At 44.3% G+C, this 23935-nt stretch overlaps 1 protein-coding gene across 6 annotated transcripts in view; it reads right to left on the bottom strand.

The window, feature by feature from the left end:
• Positions 1-23935, bottom strand: part of MAP3K4 (mitogen-activated protein kinase kinase kinase 4) — a 379054-nt gene that overhangs the window by 83499 nt on the left and 271620 nt on the right. For all 6 annotated transcript variants that reach the window (XM_069234493.1, XM_069234494.1, XM_069234496.1 and 3 more), the window contains 2 exons: positions 17812-17890; positions 11780-11858 (listed from right to left, as the gene is read on the bottom strand). In XM_069234493.1, coding sequence (XP_069090594.1) covers positions 11780-11858; positions 17812-17890 — 158 coding nt within the window. The remainder of the gene's footprint in view (positions 1-11779; positions 11859-17811; positions 17891-23935) is intronic.

Below are 23935 nucleotides of genomic sequence, written 5' to 3'. Positions count from 1 at the left end.
CACAATGCACTGCCTGTGGCATAGGTAAGTCACCCCTCTATCAGGCCTTACAGCCCTAAGGCAGGGTGCACTATACCACAGGTGAGGGCATAGCTGCATGAGCAATATGCACCTACAGTGTCTAGGTCCATTCTTAGACATTGTAAGTACAGTGTGGCCATATTAAGTATATGGTCTAGGAGTTTGCCAAAACGAACTCCACAGTTCCATAATGGCTACACTAAATACTGGGAAGTTTGTTATCAAACTTCTCAGAATAGTAAACCCACACTGATGCCAGTGCTGGATATATAGAAAATGCACACAGAGGGCAATCTCAGAGATGCCCCCTGTATTTTACCCAATCCTTCAGTGCAGGACTGACTGGTCTATGCCAGCCTGCCACTGAGAGATGAGTTTCTGACCCCTGGGGTGAGAGCCTTTGTGCTCTTTGAGGCCAGAAACAAAGCCTGCACTGGGTGGAGGTGCTTCACACCTCCCCCTGCAGGAACTGTAACACCTAGCGGTGAGCCTCAAAGACTCAGGCTTTGTGTTACAATGCTCCAGGGCGCTCCAGCTAGTGGAGATGCCCAGCCCCCCAGACAAAGCCCCACTTTTGGCATCAAGTCCAGAGGGATAATTAGGAAAAACAAGGAGTCACCACCTCAGCTAGGACCACCCCTAAGGTGTCTAGAGCTGAAGTGACCCCCCGCTACTTGCAGAATCCTCCATCTTGGTTTGGAGGGCCAATAGCGATTGGAATGTGCTCCCCTCCCCAAAGGGAGTGAGCACAAGGAGGGTGTAGTCACCCTCAGGGACAGTAGCCAGTGGCTACTGCCCTCTGACCCCTTAAGCCCCCTAAATCTTATATTTAAGGGCTCTCTGAACTAAGCTAGTCAGATTCCTGGTGACCTCACAAGAATAAGGAGGACTGCTTAGCGGAAACCCCAGCAGAGAAGGAAAGGAGACAACAACTGACTTGGCCCCAGCCCTACCGGCCTCTCTCCTACTTCAAAGAACATGGAGAAGAAAAGCGACGCGTCCTGCAGGTCCAGCGACCTCTGAAAAACCTCCAGAGGATGGTCTGCATCACAGAGAGTCAAGAACTCCAGTGGACAGCGGCCCTGTCCAAAGAAAAACAGAAGAAGAAACCTCTTCTGAAGGACTCCCACCTCACTCCAGAAGCATGAGTGCTAACTACTCTGCACCTGACACCCACTGCCCGAGTCCAGGTGGCCAACCGACCAGTGAGAACCCCCAGGCGACAGCGACCAAGCGCCCAACCTGGGTTAACCTCTCCACGACGATGCCTGCAGAGGGAATCCAGAGGAGCTCCCCTGACCGCGACTGCCCTGGACGAAGGTAACTGACGCCAAAGGACCCACTGCACTCGCAGCCTCCAGGACTTGGAGAAATCGACACCCGGAGCAGCGATGATCAACAGGCGGCCCTCTTCCCTTTCTGACTGGTGGTGTGCCCGAGACACCCCCCCCCCGTACCTCGCCTGCAGCGCCTGAGTGACCCCCTGGGTCCCCTCAGAGTTTCATTGGAAACCCATCGTCCTGTTTGCACCAGGCCGCCCAAGTGGCGCTGAGGGTGTGGGACTAGCGCCTACTTAGGGTCCCTCCAGTGCTCTTCTAATCCCCCCTAGTCTGCCCTCCGAGCCGCGAGTACTTACCTGCTGCAGACCAAATTCCGAATACCCCCGTCTCCATAGGAGCCCATGTTAAAATTGCTCAACTTTGACCTCTGCACCACGCTGGCCCCGTGTTGCTGATAGTGGGTGTTTGGGGTTGACCTGAACCCCCAACAGTGGACAACCTATAATCCGGAGACTGGAACTGTAAGTTGTGTACTTACCTCTAAAACTGTACTTTATTTTCTTCCCCCAGGAACTGTTTTGAAAATGCACTGTGTCCACTTTTAAAATAGATATTCTCTGTTTTCTTAAAAACTGTTTACTTGACTAAAGCTAAACAAAGTTAGATTGATGCCTATGCTAAGTACTTACATGCAACAGTATTTACTTCGGAACTGAGTCTTGTGGTTCTAGTACTAAAGTAACAAAAATATATTTTTCTATATAAAATCCTATTGGTCTGGAGTTAAATCATTGAGTGTGTGTTTCTTCTATTGCTTGTGTGTGTACAACAAATGATTAACACTACCCTCTGATAAGCCTAACTGTTCTAACACACTACCACAAATAGAGCATTAGTATTATCTATTATTGCCTCTGTCAAGCCTCTTGGGAAGCCCCTGGACTCTGGGCACACTAGATCTCATTTTGATAAAGTATATACAGAACCAGCATCCTACAGGAAGAAAACATGCCACAGAATAAAAAGCAAGCACATGAGAGTGAAAATATAGCTAAACAATGGTAAGCAATGGGCGGGCTGTAAGCCCACTTCGAGTCTGTCTTGGTAGGCGAGACCAGTGCTTAATTTGAGACGGTGGAGGCCACCGGCACTCATTTATGGGGTCTGGCACTTACTTTTTCCACATTTCTGAGAGCAAGAGGAGAAAACACACATAAGGGAAAGGGAGGAGGAGAAAGATGGAAAAACCACCACAAAGAGAGAATGCAGGAACCTGCAAAAGCGAGTTAAAGGGACAGGGAGTGTCTAGTAGTGGATTAAAGTGGCATAATGTGGATTTAAGACTACACAGCCTTGGTGTTCAGCCCACCTACATTTAATAGAACTAGACGGGAGCTTCTGAGTGCATAGTTTTAGGCATCAGCACTCATTCTTTCACTAATTAAGCACTGGTAGAGACCAAAGAGTGGTATATAGAGAGAAATCCATGCCACAGGAGTTTGTGAAAGAAAAGTGAAAAAAGTACATGCCACCGGGAGGGAGTGTGGGCGCATGTGAATCTACAGCACTACATGCCACAAATAGATCCTTACTGGGTAAGTAATGTTTTCCGTTCGTGGCTGTAGATACACATGAGAATGGCCTGGCCCACACTGGCTTGTTGATGGGCCAGCACATCTACACTGTAATGTTTTGTAAAGGTATGTGGTGCAGACCATGTAGCTGCTTTGCTTACGTCAGCTGTAGAGATGTTTCCCAGGAAGGCTACTGAAACCTCTTTTTTTACGAGTGGGATGGGCTCTAGAAGGAATGGTAAAGTTCTTTTAGCTTTCACATAGCATGCCTGGATGCATTTAACAATCCATCTTTCAATGCCCGATTTAGAAAGGGCCCTTCTTCTTGAGGTCTGGAGAAAGCAACAAAAGGTTGTTATGTCTTCCTGAATTATTTAGTCCTGTCAATGTACTACATGAGAGCTCATTTCACACCTAAGGTGTGTAGAGTCCTTTCTGCAACTGAGTCACACTGAGGAAGAAGTTCAATGGATTGATTTAGGTGGATCTGTGATACCACCTAAGGGAGAAATTTGGGGTTGGTGCGGAGTACAACCCTACCCCTATGTATTTGAAAGAAGGTTCCTTCCAAGGTTAGTGCCTGAAGCTCACTGACACATCTAAGCGAAGTGATAGTGACTAGGAATGTTATCTTCCAGGACAGAAACTGGAGGGGGCAGAAGCAGAGGTGCTCAAATAGAGGGCCCATTAGTCTTGCTAATACAATATTGAGATACCAAGTTGGAATTACTCTTTTAAGACCTTTCAAGAAGGCTTTGATGACTGGGATTATGAATGTGTAAGTGTGTAGCCTATTTTGTAGGTATGTGGCTAGTGCGGCTAGGTGTAGCCTTATGGATATAAAGGGCAAACAAGAGGTGTGCAAGTGAAGTAAATAGAAGACAATGTCTTGTCCTTTAAGTGCTAACGGATCAAGGTGTTTGGAGTGGCAGTAGTGAACAAATCTTTTCCACTTCCCAGAATAACTGTCTGACTAGTAGGCCTGCGTGCCTCTCTGAGAATGTCCATACATTATTGTGGGAGACTGCGGTAACCAAAGTCTAGGATGTCAGGAGCCAGATCACAAGATTGCGGGCTCCGGGGTCTGGGTGTCTGACTTGTACATGGATCTGCGTGAGAAGGTCCTTCTTGTTAGGGAGTGTTTCGTGGGGCGCAACTGACCGTTTGAGGAGTGCAGTGAATCATGGTTGTCGTGCTCATGCAGGAGCCACCAGAATGAGGGTGAGAAATGTCTGTCGAAGTTTGCAAACCACAAACAGAAGCAGTGCGAGAGGTGGAAAATCATATACAAATATCCCAGACCAACTCATCCATTGTGCCTTGCCCCTTGGACTTTGGGTATGGGAACCTGAAGTAAACATTTGGGCATTCTGCATTTTCTGCTGTGGCGAAGAGGTCTATGTGTGGTTGTCCCAAACACTTGGAAGTATTGGGGGAGGACTTGCAGATGGAGTTCCCACTTCTGGACTAGTTGGCACCTCCTGCTGAGGAGATCTGCAAAGTTATTGTTCCTTCATGGTAGGTACTCCGCTAACAGGTGAATGTTGTGTAAGACAGCCCATCTCCAAATGGTCTGGGCTAAATGAGAAAGTTGAGGCGATCTGGTGCCTTCTTGCTTTTAGAGATAATAGATGGCCATCATGTTGTCCATCTTGATGAGGACTACCTTGCCAATTAGGTCAGGAAGTAAGTCTTTCAGCGATAGGTGAACAGCTAGTAGCTTTAAGTGATTTATGTGGTGATGTTGCTGATTTGGTGTCCAGTGGCCTGGGACAAACAGTTCTTGCAAATGCACTCCCCATCCCGTAAGGGAGCATCCCTTCTTATGGTTCTCTGTGGAACTAGTCAAGGAAAGGCGATCCCTTTTAACAGGTTACTGGTGTTCCACCACTGCAGACAGTGGCACGCTTGACAGCTGACCAACACTAGATCTTCCTATTAACCTTCCAATTGAGTCCATCAGTGGCTAAGCACTCCTGCAACAGGCGCATGTTAAGTCTGGCATGAGGTACTATGGCAATACATAAAGCCATCATACTGAGGAGGCGTGTGACTCTCTTGACTGTCATATGTTGACCTGACTGACATTGGGGGATGGGTGCTTGGAATGGCTGTATCCTGACAGTATTCAGATAAGCTATTCCTAGTTCTGACTTGAGAATAGCTCCTAAATAAGGCTGGATCTGAAGGGGTTGAAGGTGGGATTTTGAGGGGCTGATGTGAAGCCTAGTTTGTGAAGTAGGCTTATGGTGACCTGAGTGTGTTGCTAACATTTTTGATGAGTCACACTTTTGATGAGCCATTCGTCTAGGTATAGAAAGAGATGAATGCTTTGTCTGCGCAGGTGAGCAGCTACTACAGCCAAGATATTTGCTAGAGATCTGGGTGTTACAGTGACCCCAAAGGGCGATGTGCCGGCTGAATAGGAACAAGGAAGTAGGCGTCCTTGAGGTTGAGGGCAGCCTTGAAGGTGCCCTGTTTGAATACTGGGATGACACCTTGGACAGTAACCATGTGATTGTGCTCTGAGAGAAAGTACTTGCTTAGGTGTCTGAGATCCAATATGGGTCATAGACTCCTGTGACCTCTTGGTCGAGAGGAGAGTTGTATAGTTCCTTTTTTGAGGAGTGCGTGTACTTCTTCCTTAAGCAACGCTTGATGTAGGTAGAGTCTGTTTTAGCAGGGTGGAATGTTGGGAGGTGTGGAAGTGAGCTCCAGATATTAACCATGTTGGATAACATTCAAAATCCACTGGTCAGAGGTAATGGGCCGGCAGGCAAGAAAGAACCCTTGTAGATGACCCTCAACAGGTGTTGTGGGATTGGGGGTAATGAGAGATAAGTCAGGGTTTAGTGGTGGCGGCGGCAGATTGGTGAATCCGACTTTGCCTTTGGAGTTGTTACCCTCATATGAGCTTTGGTAGAAGCCTCTAGGTGAGGTGGTCTGACTTTGTAGTCGTTGGAATTAACTGGAGGTCTCCGGTGATGTTGTTTTGGACTTTCAGCAGTAGTATGAGCGACAAAAGCAGCCATGATGGGAAGGTGTTTACAATGCTCCCATGGCTTTCACTGTCTCCGTGTCTTTTTAAATCTTTTCTAATGAAGTATCTAACTGAGGGCGAAATAAATGTCTCCCATCAAATGCAAGAGCAAGTAGATTCTGCTGTACCTCCAGTTTAAATCCGGAGACCTGAAGCCAAGCATGTCTGCACAGCAAAACACTCGCGTTTATCCCGTCCCCAGCAGCAGCATCCAATGTGTTGAGGGCGCGAAGTAGAGTTGTGTTGGGTATTCATTTTCCCTGAGAGGCTATTTAGGAGCCTCTTTTTTGTGTTCTCCTGGGCGGTATTGAAAGAGTTCCTCCATCTTGTCTCAATGGGCTCTATCATGACTGGAGAGAAGGCTGATGGAATCAGCAATATGCCAATAACTGGTGAATTGTGCGGCTACCCTTTTTTCTGCGGCATCTATCCTTCTGCTCTCTTTAACTGGTGGAGAGTCTTCACCAGATGTTTGAGAATTGCCTCTTTTGTGTGCAGTTGCTACCACTAAAGAGTCTGGTGGAAGTTGACCTCCAATATATACCAGATCATTAGGGAATGCATTATATTTTTGCTCACCCTTGGTGCAATAACCATATCGCTTAGGGGACATTGAATATATCAGGGGTGTGACATAGCATACCCTTTAGCATTGGTAGGTATTGGGCACAACGCAGTGCAGAAGTGTCTTAAAGAGGTAGTCTTGCTCTAAGGCCTACTGGTGCAGTTGTATCTTGAGGAAGGTGGCATCCCAATGAATTCGGTCAGGGTAGGTAACAGTAGCATCAAGGGGGGGTGGTTGCGGGGTAAAGATTGGAGTCTGTATCCGCTAGTGGCTCTGTGTCATAAATATCCCATGGATCATCCTATGGGCGGATATCAAAAGCGTCCCCATCATCTTGTCCCTCTATATAAGAATGGGTTGACCCTTTTGGTGAATATGGCGTAGGGTGAACTGGGGAAGCAGGTAGTCAGGGTGAGTGGTATGCAGCCGGTAAGGGTAGTGGGCTAGTATATAAAGGACTTGTGGCCTTATTTGTCTTTTTTCTCTGTTCAGGCGGAGTTGGTAAGTCCAAAGCCTCTTCAAACAACAGCTGCCTTTTGGGAGGCTGAGCATCAGTTTGTGGAGGCTCTGTCTGTATGGATCATTATATGCTTCTGCTGGGTGTCTATTTCCTCCTACAGTCTTTGAAGTAGGGGTTCCACGGACCCCGACCCGTGTATGGATTTGCTGGGCGCTGATGTTCTAGGCTCCGAAACCGATGTTTTCGGCTCCGATGGGATAGGTTTTGGTGCTGACAATGGCCTGTGTTTCGAGGACCAAGTTTTCAGGTCCAAAGCTCGGCTCGACTCCGAACCGGGAGTGGCCGGCTTCGAAGCAGGTGGCTTTAATGGCTTCTTTGGCGCCGAGCCAGGGCTGAGTGTTTCCAAAAACAACAGCCGTGCTGATAATGGCCCGAAGGCAGTGGTGCCCAGGCAATCTGTTTGGATCACTCTTGAATAGGCAGTAGACCCTTTGTGGTGGTCTGCTGTGGTTGATGACAAGAAGGTGGGGCCACAGTGCTCACAACTGGTTGAGCAGGAGGTAGAGCTTGCATCTCATGTTTGGAGCTGGAGCTGTCAGGGTAGAAAGTCCATTCGTCCGCAACTGACCCCGGTGCATGATGTTCTTCTTGGATGTCCTCGGGCTGAAGAGTTCTGGTATATAATCTGCAGTCCTTCAAGGCATTTCGAGACATAAGGCTGACAGTCGCGTAAAGTCTTCTTCGACCTGAAGGAGTGGCAAGCCTCGCAGCTGGCCTCGTTGTGTTTGGGGGAGAGAAACAGGTTACTGACCTGGTGAAGATCGGTGAGAGGGTACTTAGCGTGACACCAAGGACAGTAACGAAAAGGCGTCTGTTTCATCAGCAAGTGGACAGGGGAGTATTGGGGGGGGGGGGGTCTAAGGATGGAGGTAAGGCCCTGAAGGGCAAAGGCTCATGCGGGGCCATGGTTGACAAGAGTCGCCTAAATGAAATTGGAGTCGTCAACCTGAACTGAAAAGAAAGAGAGGACCACGATTGATAACAATATTGACGGAAAGCAGGCAAGAACCGGGAAGAGTCATGATGGTGTCGAACCAGAGAAGGACAGCACACGCCTGAACCCGACAAAGGAAAGAAAACAATGAAGTTGATTACCATGCGCATTACCAGCGGAAGGCAGAGTCACAGTACCTTGTGACTCGAAAGATTTTCTTTAAAAAAAAAAAGAAAAATTAAAACAGGATTATGCATAGCATGTGTATCTACAGCCACACATGCCTCGGACAAAGCTAAACTGCTGATAAAACCTCTGCTGTTTGGTCTCTAAAATCTGGAATTACATCCCGGATGCCATGATGCCATGAGACAAAACTCAAACCTCCTGTCTTTCAGAAAAAACCTTTAAAACTCATTTGTTCAAAAACTCTACCTAGTCTAGTCTCTGCCACTCCTTTCAATTGTCTGATCCTTCCCTGTCCTGTCATTAATGCTCTCCTGACCACATTATTTTACTTGCTTTCTGTATCATCAATTTTGTTCTCTGTAAAGTGCCTCCTTCCCCTGAAGGCTAGCTTTGCACACTATAAAATACCTATATAATGCATGTAAATAAATAATCAAGCAAAATTCATTCAAATTCAGACACTACCACTATCTTAGAATACTCAAATTATGTACAAGATTATTTGAGCTGCCCTGCAGTGGAGTCCATCAACTCGATTCTGTCACCTTTGTTTCTTCTTCCTGATAATAGTCACTGTTGTCTTACAATATATGGGAAAATATAAGAACCTAATTACAAAATATCGAGTTCCCTTCAGCCCATAAAAAACACTTGGGAAACTGTTATGATAAGTTCACAGGGGTTAAGTACAGGCACATTATGGCAGCTCAAGGAGCGATATTTGTCTCTGGAGTGCCTTGTAGATTCTCATCCCTCCAGAAGAAATTAGGGTAAGATTTTACCAACATGTGTTATTTTAAATCACTACTACCTGTTTGAGGTATCAACTGACATGGTCTCTGAAAGCCTGCTGCCATTAGAAAAGGGTGCATTTGCTTATCTCGGTATTCAGAAGAGCAAGAGCAAATAAGCTGGAACCAGTGGCATAAGCACACAGACACAACACACTCATGCATAAAGAAAAGAACCATCTCCACGTTAATTTCTTCATAGCGAAGCACGCTCACTGCTACACGGTTTCTATTTCTAGACAGAAAGTTGTATGCTAGCTGATTAACAAACATTTCTGAGAACAATAATGCTAAAGACTTCCTATCCAGATTCAACAGTTCTCTGATAATACTATGGTAGATCAATGTCACCACACAGAACTGCATGATGCCCTGAGACACACACCAATAATGTGTTTGGCCACAATTCGAGAAAGGTCCTCTCTGTCACTCTGCATTTTTGGTTACATCCTAGATGAGATGCATTACCAGACCCTCCCAACACTTGTACTTCAACAATAGCACCTTAATCAGCTGCCTACCACACTTATGCAGCAGATACCAAGGGTACCACGTTGCTTGTACTGCCATTATAAAATCTACCTACTACAAGATTAACCATATAAGTGAAAATCTTCAAGACTAGAGGGCAGCAGGAATGACTTTCAGGGTATGCAGAGAGTCATACATATTTGTAGAGTACACAAGCACCATGCGTACTTTGACATATTGATGGCTATTTAATAACATGAAAATTCTGAACAAAACAAATTTATTTTCTCCCCCAAAAAATGCTCATGCCACTGGAAGTCCTAGGGGATTCGGCCGGAGCAGCATATGAATGTACTGTTTAAACAAAGTGTTTGCCAAAAAAAGAATCTTCGGTACAATCTAACAAAAACAGATTTGAACAGTATATTAAAAAACCCCACATTAACATGTCTTCCACAACACAGTGCTTGAAAGGGACAAAAACGTATTGGGGTCCCATGAATTGCTGGTCAATGGCTGGCAACAGGAAGTCGGTGGGGTCATGAAGAGTGGATTCTGATAGTCTACATACTTAGTTTAAAAAACTCTGCCTCAAAAAAATTGGCAATGGGGACAAATATGCTTGTAAGTCTTTTCTGGCTTACAAAAGTAGCCAGAAACAGACTGTGTTTTAAAAAAATGTACAGGTTAAGGAACCTGCAGCAGAAATCTTTGTGCACCCAGCAATTTTTATGGTATACTAACGTAGAATTCTAGGTGGGTAAGAATGAATTACAGGAATATTTTTCATCATGACGTTCTATGTGACATTAAATAGTAAACTCGAGCAAAGCCTGAGGTGAAAAACATCCCTGAAATTACTTTTATCCAGCTATAATTGTATGTTGTATGTAGCCCCCAAAATCAAGTTTGTGCCCCTGGCCAACAAGGAAACAACTGCAATTAGTACAATCTCATAGTCATCCCTGCTCCCTTTGGACAAAGCTGATTTATCAAATATAGATAGGTCGCAGGACCCTTGCCTTCCTGGCAGTAAAAGAGTCATGATAATGTTCAGGTTTTTCTGAAACAGGGAGAGTGGTACTAACACATCTCAGCAGAGACTTTTCTGTATCATCTGCAATATTTAAAGACCATGAAAACATTTTGCAAATTCCTTAATTAAAATAAGTAGGTCTGTAAGTGCTACAAATTCAGATCGCATTTCTTCAAAAGCATACGAGTGTCTAACTGCCAACAAATTCATAAAACCAAATAAGGCAAATGTACTGAAAATAGAAAAATCACTGTAATAAAGAGAATTTAGTTTCTCATTTAAACTACTGTCGTTGTCCACAATGAGGTCTTCTGCAGACCATCAGACTTCAAAAACTGTCTTTTTAGAATTTCCAGAATGCAGCCCAATGGATAAATAAATGTCACTGGCTTGAAAATGCCACATTCCTGTATGGGAAAACATGCAGAACGTTTTTCAGATCAAAACCTCCCTGCATGTGGCCATCCTAACATCAAATAGTCTACCTGTCTTCCAAAATACATACTCCTACCTTATCAATACACTTCTTGTAAAATTAGTCATACTCGAGAGGGGTTCCTTAACTTCTATCTCACTGTTGGTGTGTCTTAGTGACATATCACTTAGATGGTCCACCACTCAATACAATGAAAACATGTTTACCAACGGAAGCAACCTTCCCTAGATAATTCGTACTACCAGAATAAGGCTGATTCAGTATAGATGGTGTTCGCAATTACCTAGCTACATGCAATTCTGATCCTCTATACGTATACGCATAAAATGATAGAATCTTGTGCTTGCATTGCAAATGCACCTCGCATTCATTGCTTACACAATGCGCTTGTTCCTAAGACAAGGATTCATTTATTGCCATTTTTGTAGATCACGCAGCTATTAGTTGTCCCTGTCTGCAACAATTTATACTTTTCCATTCCTAATAATTTGACGGGCTTTCCCTTTAAAAAAAGATATGGAGACCATAATGAGACATACAACAACGGCTACTCGAGGCAATGCTGAATCCTTTGTACCTCAAAATATTGATTTTTAGAGAGAAAATAAAAAGGAATGTGCATTGTGCGCATTATGATACCGTTATCTTCAGCTCAGGGCTGACCTAGCCTCAATATATCAATGAAGGAAGCACCTCCCTTATTGGTCAGTGCATATTCCAACTCCACCATAAAGCACAGTGAACAAAAAATGCATTGCGCACAGCCAATACAACTACTACAATGTTGACATTACTTCATTACTTTACTCACCAATGTTCCAGATAAACTTTCTAATCTTTCAACCGAACATCAGAGCAAGGATCTCTGATAAATAATCAGAACCAGTTTATTAAAAATGAGAGGGAACGGGTGCAATCTTACCAAGGTACAAACCGGTGATAGGACTGTGTGGTTTCCCGATCACATGCCCAATGCATTCATTCATCAGGGCTTGTAAACTCTGCAAAAAAGACAAAGAGAAAAGAAAACCTGGTTAGAAAAATATCACTCTGAAACGGCGGATAGCAAATGATCCTTGATGTTGTGAAGCAGATGGCACTGGGGGGGATACAGCAGGTGCTGGCTGCCATCAGACTGTACGGCATGTTCTAAACTAGCTTCTACAGTTATTATTTATTCTGGCAACATACAATCAACGCCTTTTTTCCGACTAGATGCAGCATTATCCATTCTATTTACATCCCACGTGAAAACTAATTCTCAAACCAGCATTCAGGGTGCCTTCAAGAGAAAGGAGGGCCGACTGTGTTGTATATGATTAGATTGTGCAGGTATTTTATGGAATGGTACGTCACTCAATATTTGTCCAGCGCAGCGTTCACAAATTACTTGATTCAGTCGTCTGTTGTTGAATTTCATTCAGAGGGGGTTTCCTATGGGGGAATGCCATTCCCAAACAACGCTGGATGTATGAGGGGGAATTGCAGGGGGTTGCTTGTGATAAATGGAGGAGTCCATAATGGGTGGGGGATGGTCCTTTCAATTCTCCTACCAAGTCCAATGTATTTGTAGAAAGTGTAGTTGGTTATTTCTGTGTGGCAGAACACAGTAGGGGCTTGCGCCCTGAAGTCCTCCACCTGGCCCAGTAATTTGACCTTGGATGGCATTACATTCACTCAAGGTGAACTATAAATGTAAGGTACTATACTTTTCTTCATCAATAGCAACCATGTCTTACTGTCTGTCCGAAATGTGCCTGCTCAGGCACAAATCTTGGGGTTCTTTCAGCACATTCATGATAATGGAAGCCTTCAAAACAGCTGCCTCTGCACGTGTTTTATAAATATTTGCAAGATGCACTCAGAGATAACATTCAACACACCCAAACGCTAATCAGCTCATTAATGTTCACTGGACAGATCTACTGTATTCTTAGATTGACTTTTTCACACCAATACACAAGGTCATACATTTTGACATCCAATTCGGCACAGTTTACTCAGGCATTGATCACCACAAAACCAGCTGGCTCGCTGCCAAAACCTGGACCCTAATCAAACTACTGGTACGGGTTGTGATGACAGCAAAGTTTAGCACCAAATTACCTCCCTGACTTGATATCTCTACCTACCTGAAACCTAGGATTCACCAATTAGAACATTGTGGTCACTCCTAAGTCACCATGGTCTCTCTCCAAGCTCTGGTGCTTGGATCTTCTAGGACCTATGCACTCGAACTCCTACTACCAGACAGCCATGCTAACTCCCCTCTCTACAATAGTTCACAACAGCACAGAAGGAACACCTGCTGCAACCCGGAACACAAGGTGATTACTCACCCAGATTGCTGTAAATACGAACATTTCATGTCTGTTTAGTCCATTGGTTCTGACTTATGCGCTGGTGTTCGGCTATCACAGCCACACAGCTGGCTTAACTAATCCATACAACTGTTGTTTACCTCAAATATAATAACCACCTATTACTTACTGATCTAATGCACCGACTTCATGCTACCTAAAAAATATCCGACTGAAATGTTACATCTGCTAAATCAATAAGGTAACTAACACAGAATTATTGTGGACCCTTCCTGAAGGTTCAAATGTTAAATAATTGTAATATCTCACACAACTGCTTGACTGACTGCAATTTCTGCCACCTGTGTGCTGATGACAAATGTGCAGCCAAAGTGTGGGAATGGAGCGAGACTGCAGTGAAGAAGACAACCAATATTAGGACAAACAGCTATTCAGTACCCTGGTATTCTATTTCATAACTGGAGTCCATCAAAGTTGGAGGACACGACCAAGTATTGTGAGTATGTTATACCACAAGCATGGGCAAAGCCCATAAAGCTCACCCTTTGACTAACTGGCTTTGCTGATGCTATGCAGCATCAGACAAAAAAGTAGCAAGGCAGTCTCTGATCGCTCCTCGCTACTTAATCCAGAATAGGAAACACACAAGTTGTAAAATCAAAGTGCTATGTTAAAAAAATATGCAGCAATTTATAGTCCCGCTAACCAAGGTGGCTCACTCCTTGCCAACATCACCAAGCAAGCGTTGCTGTCCCAAATATTCAGATGCAGCTGATGAATAGAGCCCTCTGGGGTAACAGCGTGCCACATAACTATTTTACGGGCATCTGGTTTTACCAGCTCAAGTTGTACTGAAGCGAGTATTCTAATAACCCAAAATTAAAACAGCTCAACAAGTGAAAGTGCAATGTAAGATGCGGCATTAACCCATTACCTCTCCTCCCAACATCAGTGGGGGGGGGAATGGCCAAAACATAAAATAGAAGACAGCATACACCGATGTACCAGCGCTTTTCTCAATTTTGTCAGTTCAGCTCAAAACATTTTGAACTTTCCCAAAGCGTTTCATGTAACTGAATACACAAGCCAGAAATCATGAGCTGACAAAATACACATTGCCAAGATGACCTCACTGCTGCAGCATATGTAACCAAGCATCTCACGTTACAAGTATTTTGAAATCCAGTTACGAGTGCATGTGACTTTTGGTGCACTGAAAACAGTGCTGGGTATTCCCAGCGAGTCATATGAGAAAGGTTTATGTTTATTGGCCAGCATGTGTGTTTTCGAGTATTTTCGTGTGGGCCCCACCTCATTAAATCGTCCAGTAAAGAGTTTAAGTAATCCGCATGGGAAACAAGTCTGTCACAGTGTACGAAGGGGAAAATACTTAAATGGTAAATGCAGGCATGGGCGCAGACGGAACCTAATACGAGGGACAGTGGACGAAAAGCCACACACCCACTGACCCTTTGACATCACAGGGTGGATCCACAATGCTGCCCAAAGTCCCTAACAAAAAATTATGTTTGCTGCAGAGAGGCTAGTGTAAGGACAAACTGGAGTACCACCTGCTACCCCTAAGCGATATGCCCGGTTGCAGATCCTAGGAGAGAACCTTTGCGGAGTCAAGGTAAATAACCCACTGAGGGCCTATGGAACCAGGCCCGAGTTCCGGTCGCCGCTCATCATTCTGGGATTTTTGGCAATTTACTTAATCTCCCCATGCCTAAAATGTTTACGGTAACCTGGCATTGGTTTATCAGGGCCAACTGCAAAAAGAGCATCTGTGTGAACTATAGTGTTTTGAGTTTTTACTTAAGACAATAAAACCACTAGCGAATGTTTAGGCAACTAGCTCTCTGAATCCACACTCGTTTTTCCAATCATCTTTTCATTTAACTCTTGGTTGAGAGATGTTGGGCATTTTAACTGACACTACATAAGAGTCCGACATGCTTACATCATTCTGCACATTTCGGGAATTTAATAGGATATTCGAACCTGCAATACGGTTTAAAGTCTGAGCAATTAAAAAGATCATAACTGACAGTAAAGTTGTGGGTGAGCTGAATTGGGCTTTAATTAGGTCTAGAGAGACACAAAGTGAGCAGGGGAGATCTTGCTGCGACAGTGTGCCTGCCCAGGTCCCCGTTCACAGAAAGTGCCCCTGCGTCGAGATTCATCACTTCCTGTACAATTAGGACAAAGCACGTCCTTTCAGGGTAGCGAGTGTAAAGCAGCTGGAGCTCCGCGGTTTGGGGTGTTCTGGGAGTTCATTCACCAGTGCCTGACTTTTCTCTCCCCCGGGCACTGAATGAAACATCACATTCGGATGAAAACACCCTCTCAGAAAACAGCTGTAAATCAAAACCTCTTTACAACCAGAGGCGCAGTGAGGCCTCCCCACGGAACAGAGCCCGCGGATCTGCATCTCAATGGCACGTACAACAAGGCAATTAACCTTCCTGGGAATATTGAAATACTGGCCATTTTCTGAAGCAGAAGAGACACTCCCCGCGATAATCTACATGCCACACTTGCGCACCCTTGAAGGCCCTTCACCCAGATATTGCTTCCAAGAGGGCAAGGACAGAAGCCGTTATTATTCACATTTGCAGTGAGGGAACACCCGCTTCCTAGCTTTATTAATTCCAAGAAATAACTCAGAATGTCCAAAAGGAGGGCGGCTTCACTTTAAATTATAAGCCCATCTGTGTGCGCTTTCATTCTAGTAAGGGTAGTTGGGCTACCCTGGGCAGGATGGGCAGGAGGAGCTGACACACTTGAATAGGCCTTGTCCCACACAAAGGACTGCTAAACACCCTGTAGTCAGTCTGGAGCCAGGGCCTGAAGGAAGGACATCGGTGCACTTCAAAGACCCCTCTTTGAAGTCACCCCCACTTCAAAGGCCCAACTGGGTACAAGTACAGGACCTGTGAATCTACCAGATCAGTATACTTCTGGACCTGGGAAGAACCCAGCCAGGAAGAGGGAGGGACTGCTGTGCTGCTACAAAGGACTGCCACACTGGACTGCTGCTCTGGAAGAACTGCTTTTCTGCTATGCTGCCCTGCTGCCTATCGTCCTGTTAAGGAGAGACTGGACCCATCTCACTTGAACCCACAGTGACTCCAAGGACTTGCTGGCTTGCCTCCTGTTCTTCTGAGGTCTCAGGGACACTAAAGACTTCCAACACAACCTGAAACAGCATCTGGACTTTGCTTGCTAACGGTCTTCCCTTTCATGTGGAGCCAATCCAGTCAGGCGCCCTTGGAAGTGGTTATAAAGTGCTGCAACTACCAAAATCCGCACATCACTGTCACTGCACCGGCTGGAACCGACGCATCTCCTTCGACGCTGACGCATCGCTGCTTCAGGAGACAGTGCATCACCAGCTGCACGGTTTGATGATGAAGACGCATAGCCTACACCTAAGAAGTTCAGTAGCATCACACCCTCGACTGCACGGTTCTGAACCATCACATCACCTACACTGCCAAGATCGACGACGATGCATCAGCTCAGCTCCTCTTTGTATAAGTCCTTGCAACCTCCCTTGTCGTTGATGCAACCCCAAACTAAGGTACTGATTTCAGTGGGCCAAGGCTGGTCTCTGTATCCAACCCGCACTTCATTGCTGTCGGCCTGACTTTTCAGATTTGATCCGGTCTAGCACAACCAGATAACCCCAATTGGTGCTTTTTGTTTCTAAGCACTACAGTTTTATTTATTATTTGAAAAAAATAATATCTTAACTTCTACTTATTGGATTTTTGTTGCTTTGGTCTTGTTTTGTTCATTAAATTAAGCTCTATTTCCCCAACCAGGTGTGGTATCTTCTTTTTTGGTATTTTCACTGTTTTGAGTGTTGCACAAATACTTTGCATATTGCCTCCTAAGTTAAGCCTGCCTGCTCTGTGCCAAGCTACCAGAGGGTGAGCACGTTAATTAATGGTGTGTAACTGACTTACCCTGACAAGGATTGTGGTCCCTACTTAGACATGGTGTATATCTCTGCCAACTAGAGACCCAATTTTGGGAATATCGAAGCCTGAATAGGCATAGGTCAAAATATCATGAATAATGATGGATAAACCACCAAAACATAAATTTGTGTAGATTTTCTATTCTTAACTCCACATTCAAGGTATGTAGATGTGGAGTTAATCCATACCTCCTGCTGTGCACTTACCTCTTCAATATTTTGTCCCTCAATATTATGGTCATAATATTGTAACCCTTCAATATCTTGCTGCAATATTCCCTACCACAATCTGTTACCTGACAGTTCCAGGTGAGCTGGCAGGCATACTGGTAGTTGATATTGTGTTGTTGATGTATGTACAGGTCACATACACATTAACTTCCATTTTTACAGTACCCAGCGTAAGCAGGTTGCATGAGACTATATCCTCTATATGATTAATAAGAAGCATAAGGTTAATTGTTTGAATGTGTGTTGGTGGGGAAGGGCTGGAAAAAACATGGTACACAAATGCCTTCAGGCAAAAGGAAATGCAAACTCATTACACATTGTAGCAACTTTAAGACAAAATTATCCTGGCACATTTGACTACCTTGCCTTTATGCTGTACAAACCTATAAGGCAATAGAGAAATAATTTCCATACCAAAAACTCATCTTCAGGCAGAGCTGAAATGAAAGCCGGCTCTATTGCTTGAAGATAATCAAAACCTTGCGTTGCCCACCTGCCAAAAACAAAAACAAAAATAGTTTAGTACTCGAACCACATGTTGGGAGATGCTGGTGGGGTATTGGTGTCAAACTATGAAAGCCCTTAAAATAATCTTTATCTGATAAACAACAAGACAGAGGCAACACAGGCTGGTTGTCACATGACAAGTGTCTGAATTGTCACAATGTGGTGCACTTCACTTAAGTCGGAGCCAAAACGCCTGCATGCCTGATTAAAATGAACAGTGGCTAGAGAGTGGAAAGCAAGATTTCTTTGTGGCACAAAAATGGGGCTCAATTAAGCGGGAGAGGCAAATATACTTATCACTGCACTGGCCCTGGCCTGGCATCAACAGTAACATTTTAAAACACATAGTTGGTACAAAAGTGTACAAAGTAACATTGCAGGGTACAGTAACATGATGGTTTAAGTATTACAATAAATGTGGGTGTTCAGTAATCCAATGGGGTCTCAGCTTGTAAACACTAGCTAAACAATGAGCAATCCAACCAAAATGATGCAAGAACCTGCAATACACAAAGTAAGCACATTAACTAATTTTCCCCTTTGTCTTAAATCACCAAAACAGTGTATCAAGAGACCTTTGACAGCCTTCCAAATGACATTAAAAACACCAGTGTTGGAAGAAGCAAGAGAAACAACACATAGCTGTTCAAGACCCATTGGGCTAAAAAGAGAAAAAAGTGAAGTGTCTTAAATCTTTGAGATCGGTTAATCCCTCTAAGGCCGTATTTCTTTTGTATATTCAATGCATGAGAAAGCAGCTGTTAAAAGGGCACCCAGAACAAAAACTGTTTTAGAAGTCATTCAAGAATACTAGCATAACTATGCCTGCCTTTTAATTCCCATATTAAAGCTACAAGGCAAGTGTTATTCCGCTGATTATCAAAATTAAAGAAAAATGCAAAATGACACAAAATGGAAATGTCATTCTGTCCTACATTTTAGTGTGAAATAGTTGTGTAAATTTTCGATAAAAGCACTGCAAACAACAGCCATTCCCATTCTGCTCTCAGTAGTAAAATTTCACAATACATTTTTACTGCAAATGGCTTGTCACTATGCCAAGTGCATAATGGCATGATTTCAAATAACAAGCATAATGCGTGGATTTGGATGTTTTATTAAAGAATTAACAAATTTAGCAGTTCATCAATTCCAAGAGCCAAAAACCCAGATGACATATAAATTACTAGCTACAGTGACTCTTATTATGATAGTTAATGCCCTACTCTTCCCAGACTCATAGAAAAGCTAAAGTCGCAGAAAGAAGAGTCTACAAGCAAAAGAAAGTGCAAACCAAACACAACCTTCCCAGTAACCAGTCCAAGTCTATATCGTTCATAAGCTAAAACTTAAAGGCTCTCATTAATGTACCATAAAAGGTGTTTCCTCTGAACTGGACGGAAAATGTCCTTATGAGCCTGAAAATCATGATTTCCTAGGTTATTTTGCAGGGAAAAAATTAGAATAATTCCAGTAGGCCATTTCATTGAAAGATAGGACCCGGCTGTCTCCACCTGAAATTTTGAACAGGTGGGAGAGAAAAACAGCGACAGCACATCACCTAATGTACAACAGAGGAGAATTATGATCTTTCCCAAAGCGAGTGGCAAACCCTAGTCACTTGTTTTTGTACTGGGTTCTAACAACCATTCTTCTAGCACTCTACGGAAAAGACATTTTATCGTCAGAATAGCCCAAATGACGGGAAGCTGAATTCTTACCCCCGAGGCTTAAAAACGTGATGATGGAAATCAGGGGAGAAAGACTAACCTCTTAGTTGAAAGATTATTATTTGAAAGATGCCTCATCTCTCCTTGAGTTGGTAAGGGCCTCCATCGCCAGAGGGATCAAGTCTAAGAACAAATATCCGTAATGCCACTAAACAGACCCAAGGATTTTGAAACAGTCAGATGACTTCCTCAACTTAACAATTTGTGACTCAGAAGAATGGTTGGAAAAAGGAGCGGGATCTGCACTGACCAGTGCAGAGCACTACTTACCTGGGAACAAAGGTTCCCTGTTCATCCAGTGTGTGAACTAATGTAAAGTTTCTTACCTGTAGGTGTAGTTTTGCAGCTTGAAGAGTATTCTGGATGCACATGCTGTGCATTATTCACCCATCTAGTGATTGGGTCTGGAATTTTCTACTATTTCACCAAATGTTTAGTCCATCTTCTTTTTCTACCTCTTTTTGTTGGTGGGCATCAACGTAACCTCCATTTGGTGTCTCCTTGTGACGTAGTCGTACTTCCTCTGGATTTTCTCACCTTAGTTAGCCATCTTTAGATTCTTTTTTTCTTCTCTTTTTTTTACTCTTACTCCCATCTTCTTGGTGTAAGTGGGTGGGTCACTTGTGAATCCAGAAAATACTTGAAGCTGCAAAACTACACCCACAGGTAAGAAATTTTACGTTTTGCAGCATGAATCTTTTTAGGATTCACATGCCAAGCATTGATTTTATAGCAGTTTTATTACCGTGGTAGCTGGGTTGAAGATGGACATTGACTTGTAAATATATGCTGTAGCAACCTTTGTCCTAATTGTGCTTCTATGCTGTAGCAACCTTTGTCCTAATTGTGCTTCTCTGTTCATTTGGATGTCAATGCAATAATGTTTTGTAAGCGTTTGCAATGATGACCATGTTGCTGCCATGTAGATTTCTTGTAATTAAGTATTTGCAGGAAAAGCAATGGTTGCTCCTTTCTTCCGTGTGGAGTGCGCTCCAGGTCGTACTGTTAATGTTTCACCCACATAGGTATGACATAACTGAATTATTTGCGCAATCCACCTTGCAATTGTGGCTTTTGTAACTGGTTTCCCCAAATAGCTTTTTGAAAAAGATACAAACAATCGCTGAGTCTTCCTGAAAGATTCTGCCATTTCAATACAATACATAATGGGGCGTCTTGCATTCAAAGTGAGCAGCTTTCTTTCAGCATGCATGTTTGGGTTTTGAAAGAAACTGGAATTTCAATAGATTGATTAATGTGAAACTGTGAAACCAGCTTTGGTATGAACTGTGAATTTGTACTCAAGGCAATTCTGTCCTTGAGGATTTGAAAATAGGGTTCTTGTACTGTATGTGTCTGTAACTCACTTACCCTGCGTAGTGAAGTAATAGCTACCAGGAAAGCATTTTTTTAAAGTTAGCATCTGTAATATAGTTTTGTGTAATGGCTCGAAGGGTTCTTTTATAAGTTGTGAAAGAATTAAATGTAGGTTCTATGCGGGTGATGGCACTCTTCTTGGTAGTGATATCCTTTTCGCACCCTCTAAGATTCTTTTTTTTTTTTTAATCATTGGTGCTGTAAGAAAAACTTCTCCCCATTTGACCTCTTGTATAAACCACTATTGCTGCCAGATGAACCTTGAATGGCACATATGTAAGGCCTTCTCGTAAAAGATGAGTTAAATATTTTAATACTGTCTTTTCTTTTGTTATTTTCCTATGCAATATATTTTTAACACACTAAAGTGAAAATCTCTTCTATTTTGCCATATAACATTTTCTAGTTATGTTGTTGTTCTTGCCTCTCTTAATACAGCCATCGTGTTTTCTGGTAACTTCATGTGTCTGAATTCTAAGTCTTAAGGAGCCATGCCGATAGTTGGAAATATTCTGGTTCTGGGAGTAATACTGTTCCGCTTTCCATTGATAATAGATCCTGTTTCCTTGGTTCTCTGAAATCTTCCTTGAGCTAGTTGTACTACCTCTGATTACCAAGTTTGTCTTGACCATTGCGATGCAATTAAGATCAAGGTTATAGGAACTTGGATCTGTATATACTATCTCAAAGTGAGAGATAGTGTGCACAGAGTCCAAGGGTTCCCCTTAGAGGTTGACAGTGGCAAAATTAGATAATACTAATGCTTTATATTGTGGTAGTGTGGTCGAGCAGTAGACTTGTCAGAGGATAGTGTTTAGCATTTGTTGTACACACACAGACAATAAAAGAGAACACACACTCAAAGACTTAACTCCAGGCCAATAGGTTTTTGAGTATAAAAACATTATTTTCTTAATTTATTTTAGAACCACAAGATTCTGAATTTAGGTAAGTACATAAACTGTAAGGTACTTGACACAGGTAAGTATGGAACTTTGAATTAAAACAGTAATGTACACAGTTTTGGCAAAAATGGCAAATAGCTATTTTAAAAGTGGACACTGCAAAAATTAACAGTTCCTTGGGGAGGTAAGTGATAGTTAGTTTCTCAGGTAAGTAAAGCACTTACAAGTTCAGTCTCCTGGGCATAGGCAGCCCACCGTTGATGGGTTCAAGGCAACCCCAAACACCCAGCACCAGCAACACAGGGCCGGTCAGGTGCAGAGGTCTAAGTGGGGCCCAAACAGCATAGGCACCTATGGAGAACAGGGGTGCTCCAGTTCCGGTCTGCAAGCAGGTAAGTACATTCGTCCTCGGGGAGTAGACCAGGGGGGAGTTTGTAGAGCACTGGGGGGTGGGGTGGTCACAAACAGGCACACAAAATACACCCTCAGGGGCGGCCGGGTGCAGTGTGTGTGGGATTCAGATAGGAATCAGTGGAAAGCCCGTGGGGTCACTCTGGCGATGCAGGCAGGGCTCAGGGGGGCTTCTCGAGCCGGCATCGACTGGGCTAGGATGAGGGCCACCTGCTGGTCACTCCTGCACCAGTAGCTAGTTCCTCTCGGTCCTGGGGGCTGCGGGTGCAGTGCTTCTTCCAGGCATAGGGTTACTTTGTTACCAGGCAGTCGCGGTCAGGGGGAGCCTCCGGATTCACTCTGCAGGCATCGCTGTGGAGGTGCAGGGAGGTCGTCTCAGGGTGTCCACATCATGGGAGTCACTGGGGGTCCTCTCCGCGGTGTTGGCTATTCTGGATACGAGCCTCTCTAAAGATGGTTTCTTTGTTGCAGTTTTGGACAGAGCCGCTGTCCACAGGAGTTTCTTGGTCCTTTAGGTGCAGGTCAGTCCTCAGAGGTCGCTGGTCCCGCTGGATGCTTCGCTGTGCCGGTTCTCGGAGTCTGGATACAGGCCGGTAGGACTGGGGCCAAGTCAGCTGTCGTCTGCGTCTTCTCTGCGAGGCTTTCAGGTCAGCAGTCCTTCTTCTTGTTTCAGGTTGCAGAAATCTGTCTTCCTGGGTTCAGGGGCGCCCCTAAATACTAAATTTAGGGGTGTGTTTAGGTCTGGGGGGCAGTAGCCAATGGCTGCTGTCCTGGAGGGTGGCTACACCCTCTTTGTGCCTCTTCCCTGTGGGGAGGGGGGCACATCCCTATTCCTATTGGGAAGAATCCTCCAAAACAACATGGAGGATTTCCTAAGGCAAGGGTCACCTCAGCTCAGGACACCTTAGGGGCTGTCCTGACTGGTGGGTGACTCCTCCTTGTTTTTTTTCATTATCTTCTCCGGACTTGCTGTGAAAAGTGGGGGCTGTGTCTGGAGGGGCGGGCATCTCCACTAGCTGTAGTGCCCTGGGGCGCTGTAATACCAGGCTTAAGCATTTGAGGCTCACCGCCAGGTGTTACAGTTCCTACAGGGGGAGGTGTGAGGCACCTCCAACCAGTACAGGCTTTGTTCCTGGCCACAGAGTGACAAAGGCACTCACCCCATGTGGCCAGAAACCTGTCTGGATGTGACAGGCTGGCAGAAACTGGTCATCCTAACACTAATAGTTGGACTTGTATACAGGGGGCATCTCTAAGATGCCCTCTGTGTGCATTTTTCAGTAAATCCCACACTGGCATCAGTGTGGATTTATTGTGCTGAGAAGTTTGATACTAAACTTCCCAGTATTCAGTGTAGCCATTATGGAACTGTGGAGTTCGTGTTTGATAGACTCCCAGACCATATACTCTTTATGGCTGCCCTGCACTAACAATGTCTAAGAATTGGCTTAGACACTGTAGGGATATAGTGCTCATGCAACTATGCCCTCACCTGTGGTATAGTGCACCCTACCTTAGGGCTGTAAGGCATGCTAGAGGGGTGACTTACCTATGCCACAGGCAGTGGGTTGTGGGCATGGCACTCTGAGGGGAGTGCCATGTCGACTT

The sequence above is a fragment of the Pleurodeles waltl genome, chromosome 5 (assembly GCF_031143425.1).
Source record: "Pleurodeles waltl isolate 20211129_DDA chromosome 5, aPleWal1.hap1.20221129, whole genome shotgun sequence".
NCBI lineage: Eukaryota > Metazoa > Chordata > Amphibia > Caudata > Salamandridae > Pleurodeles > Pleurodeles waltl.
The sequence above is the reverse complement of the archived record's forward strand: the minus strand, read 5'-3'. Positions and strand labels throughout refer to the sequence as shown.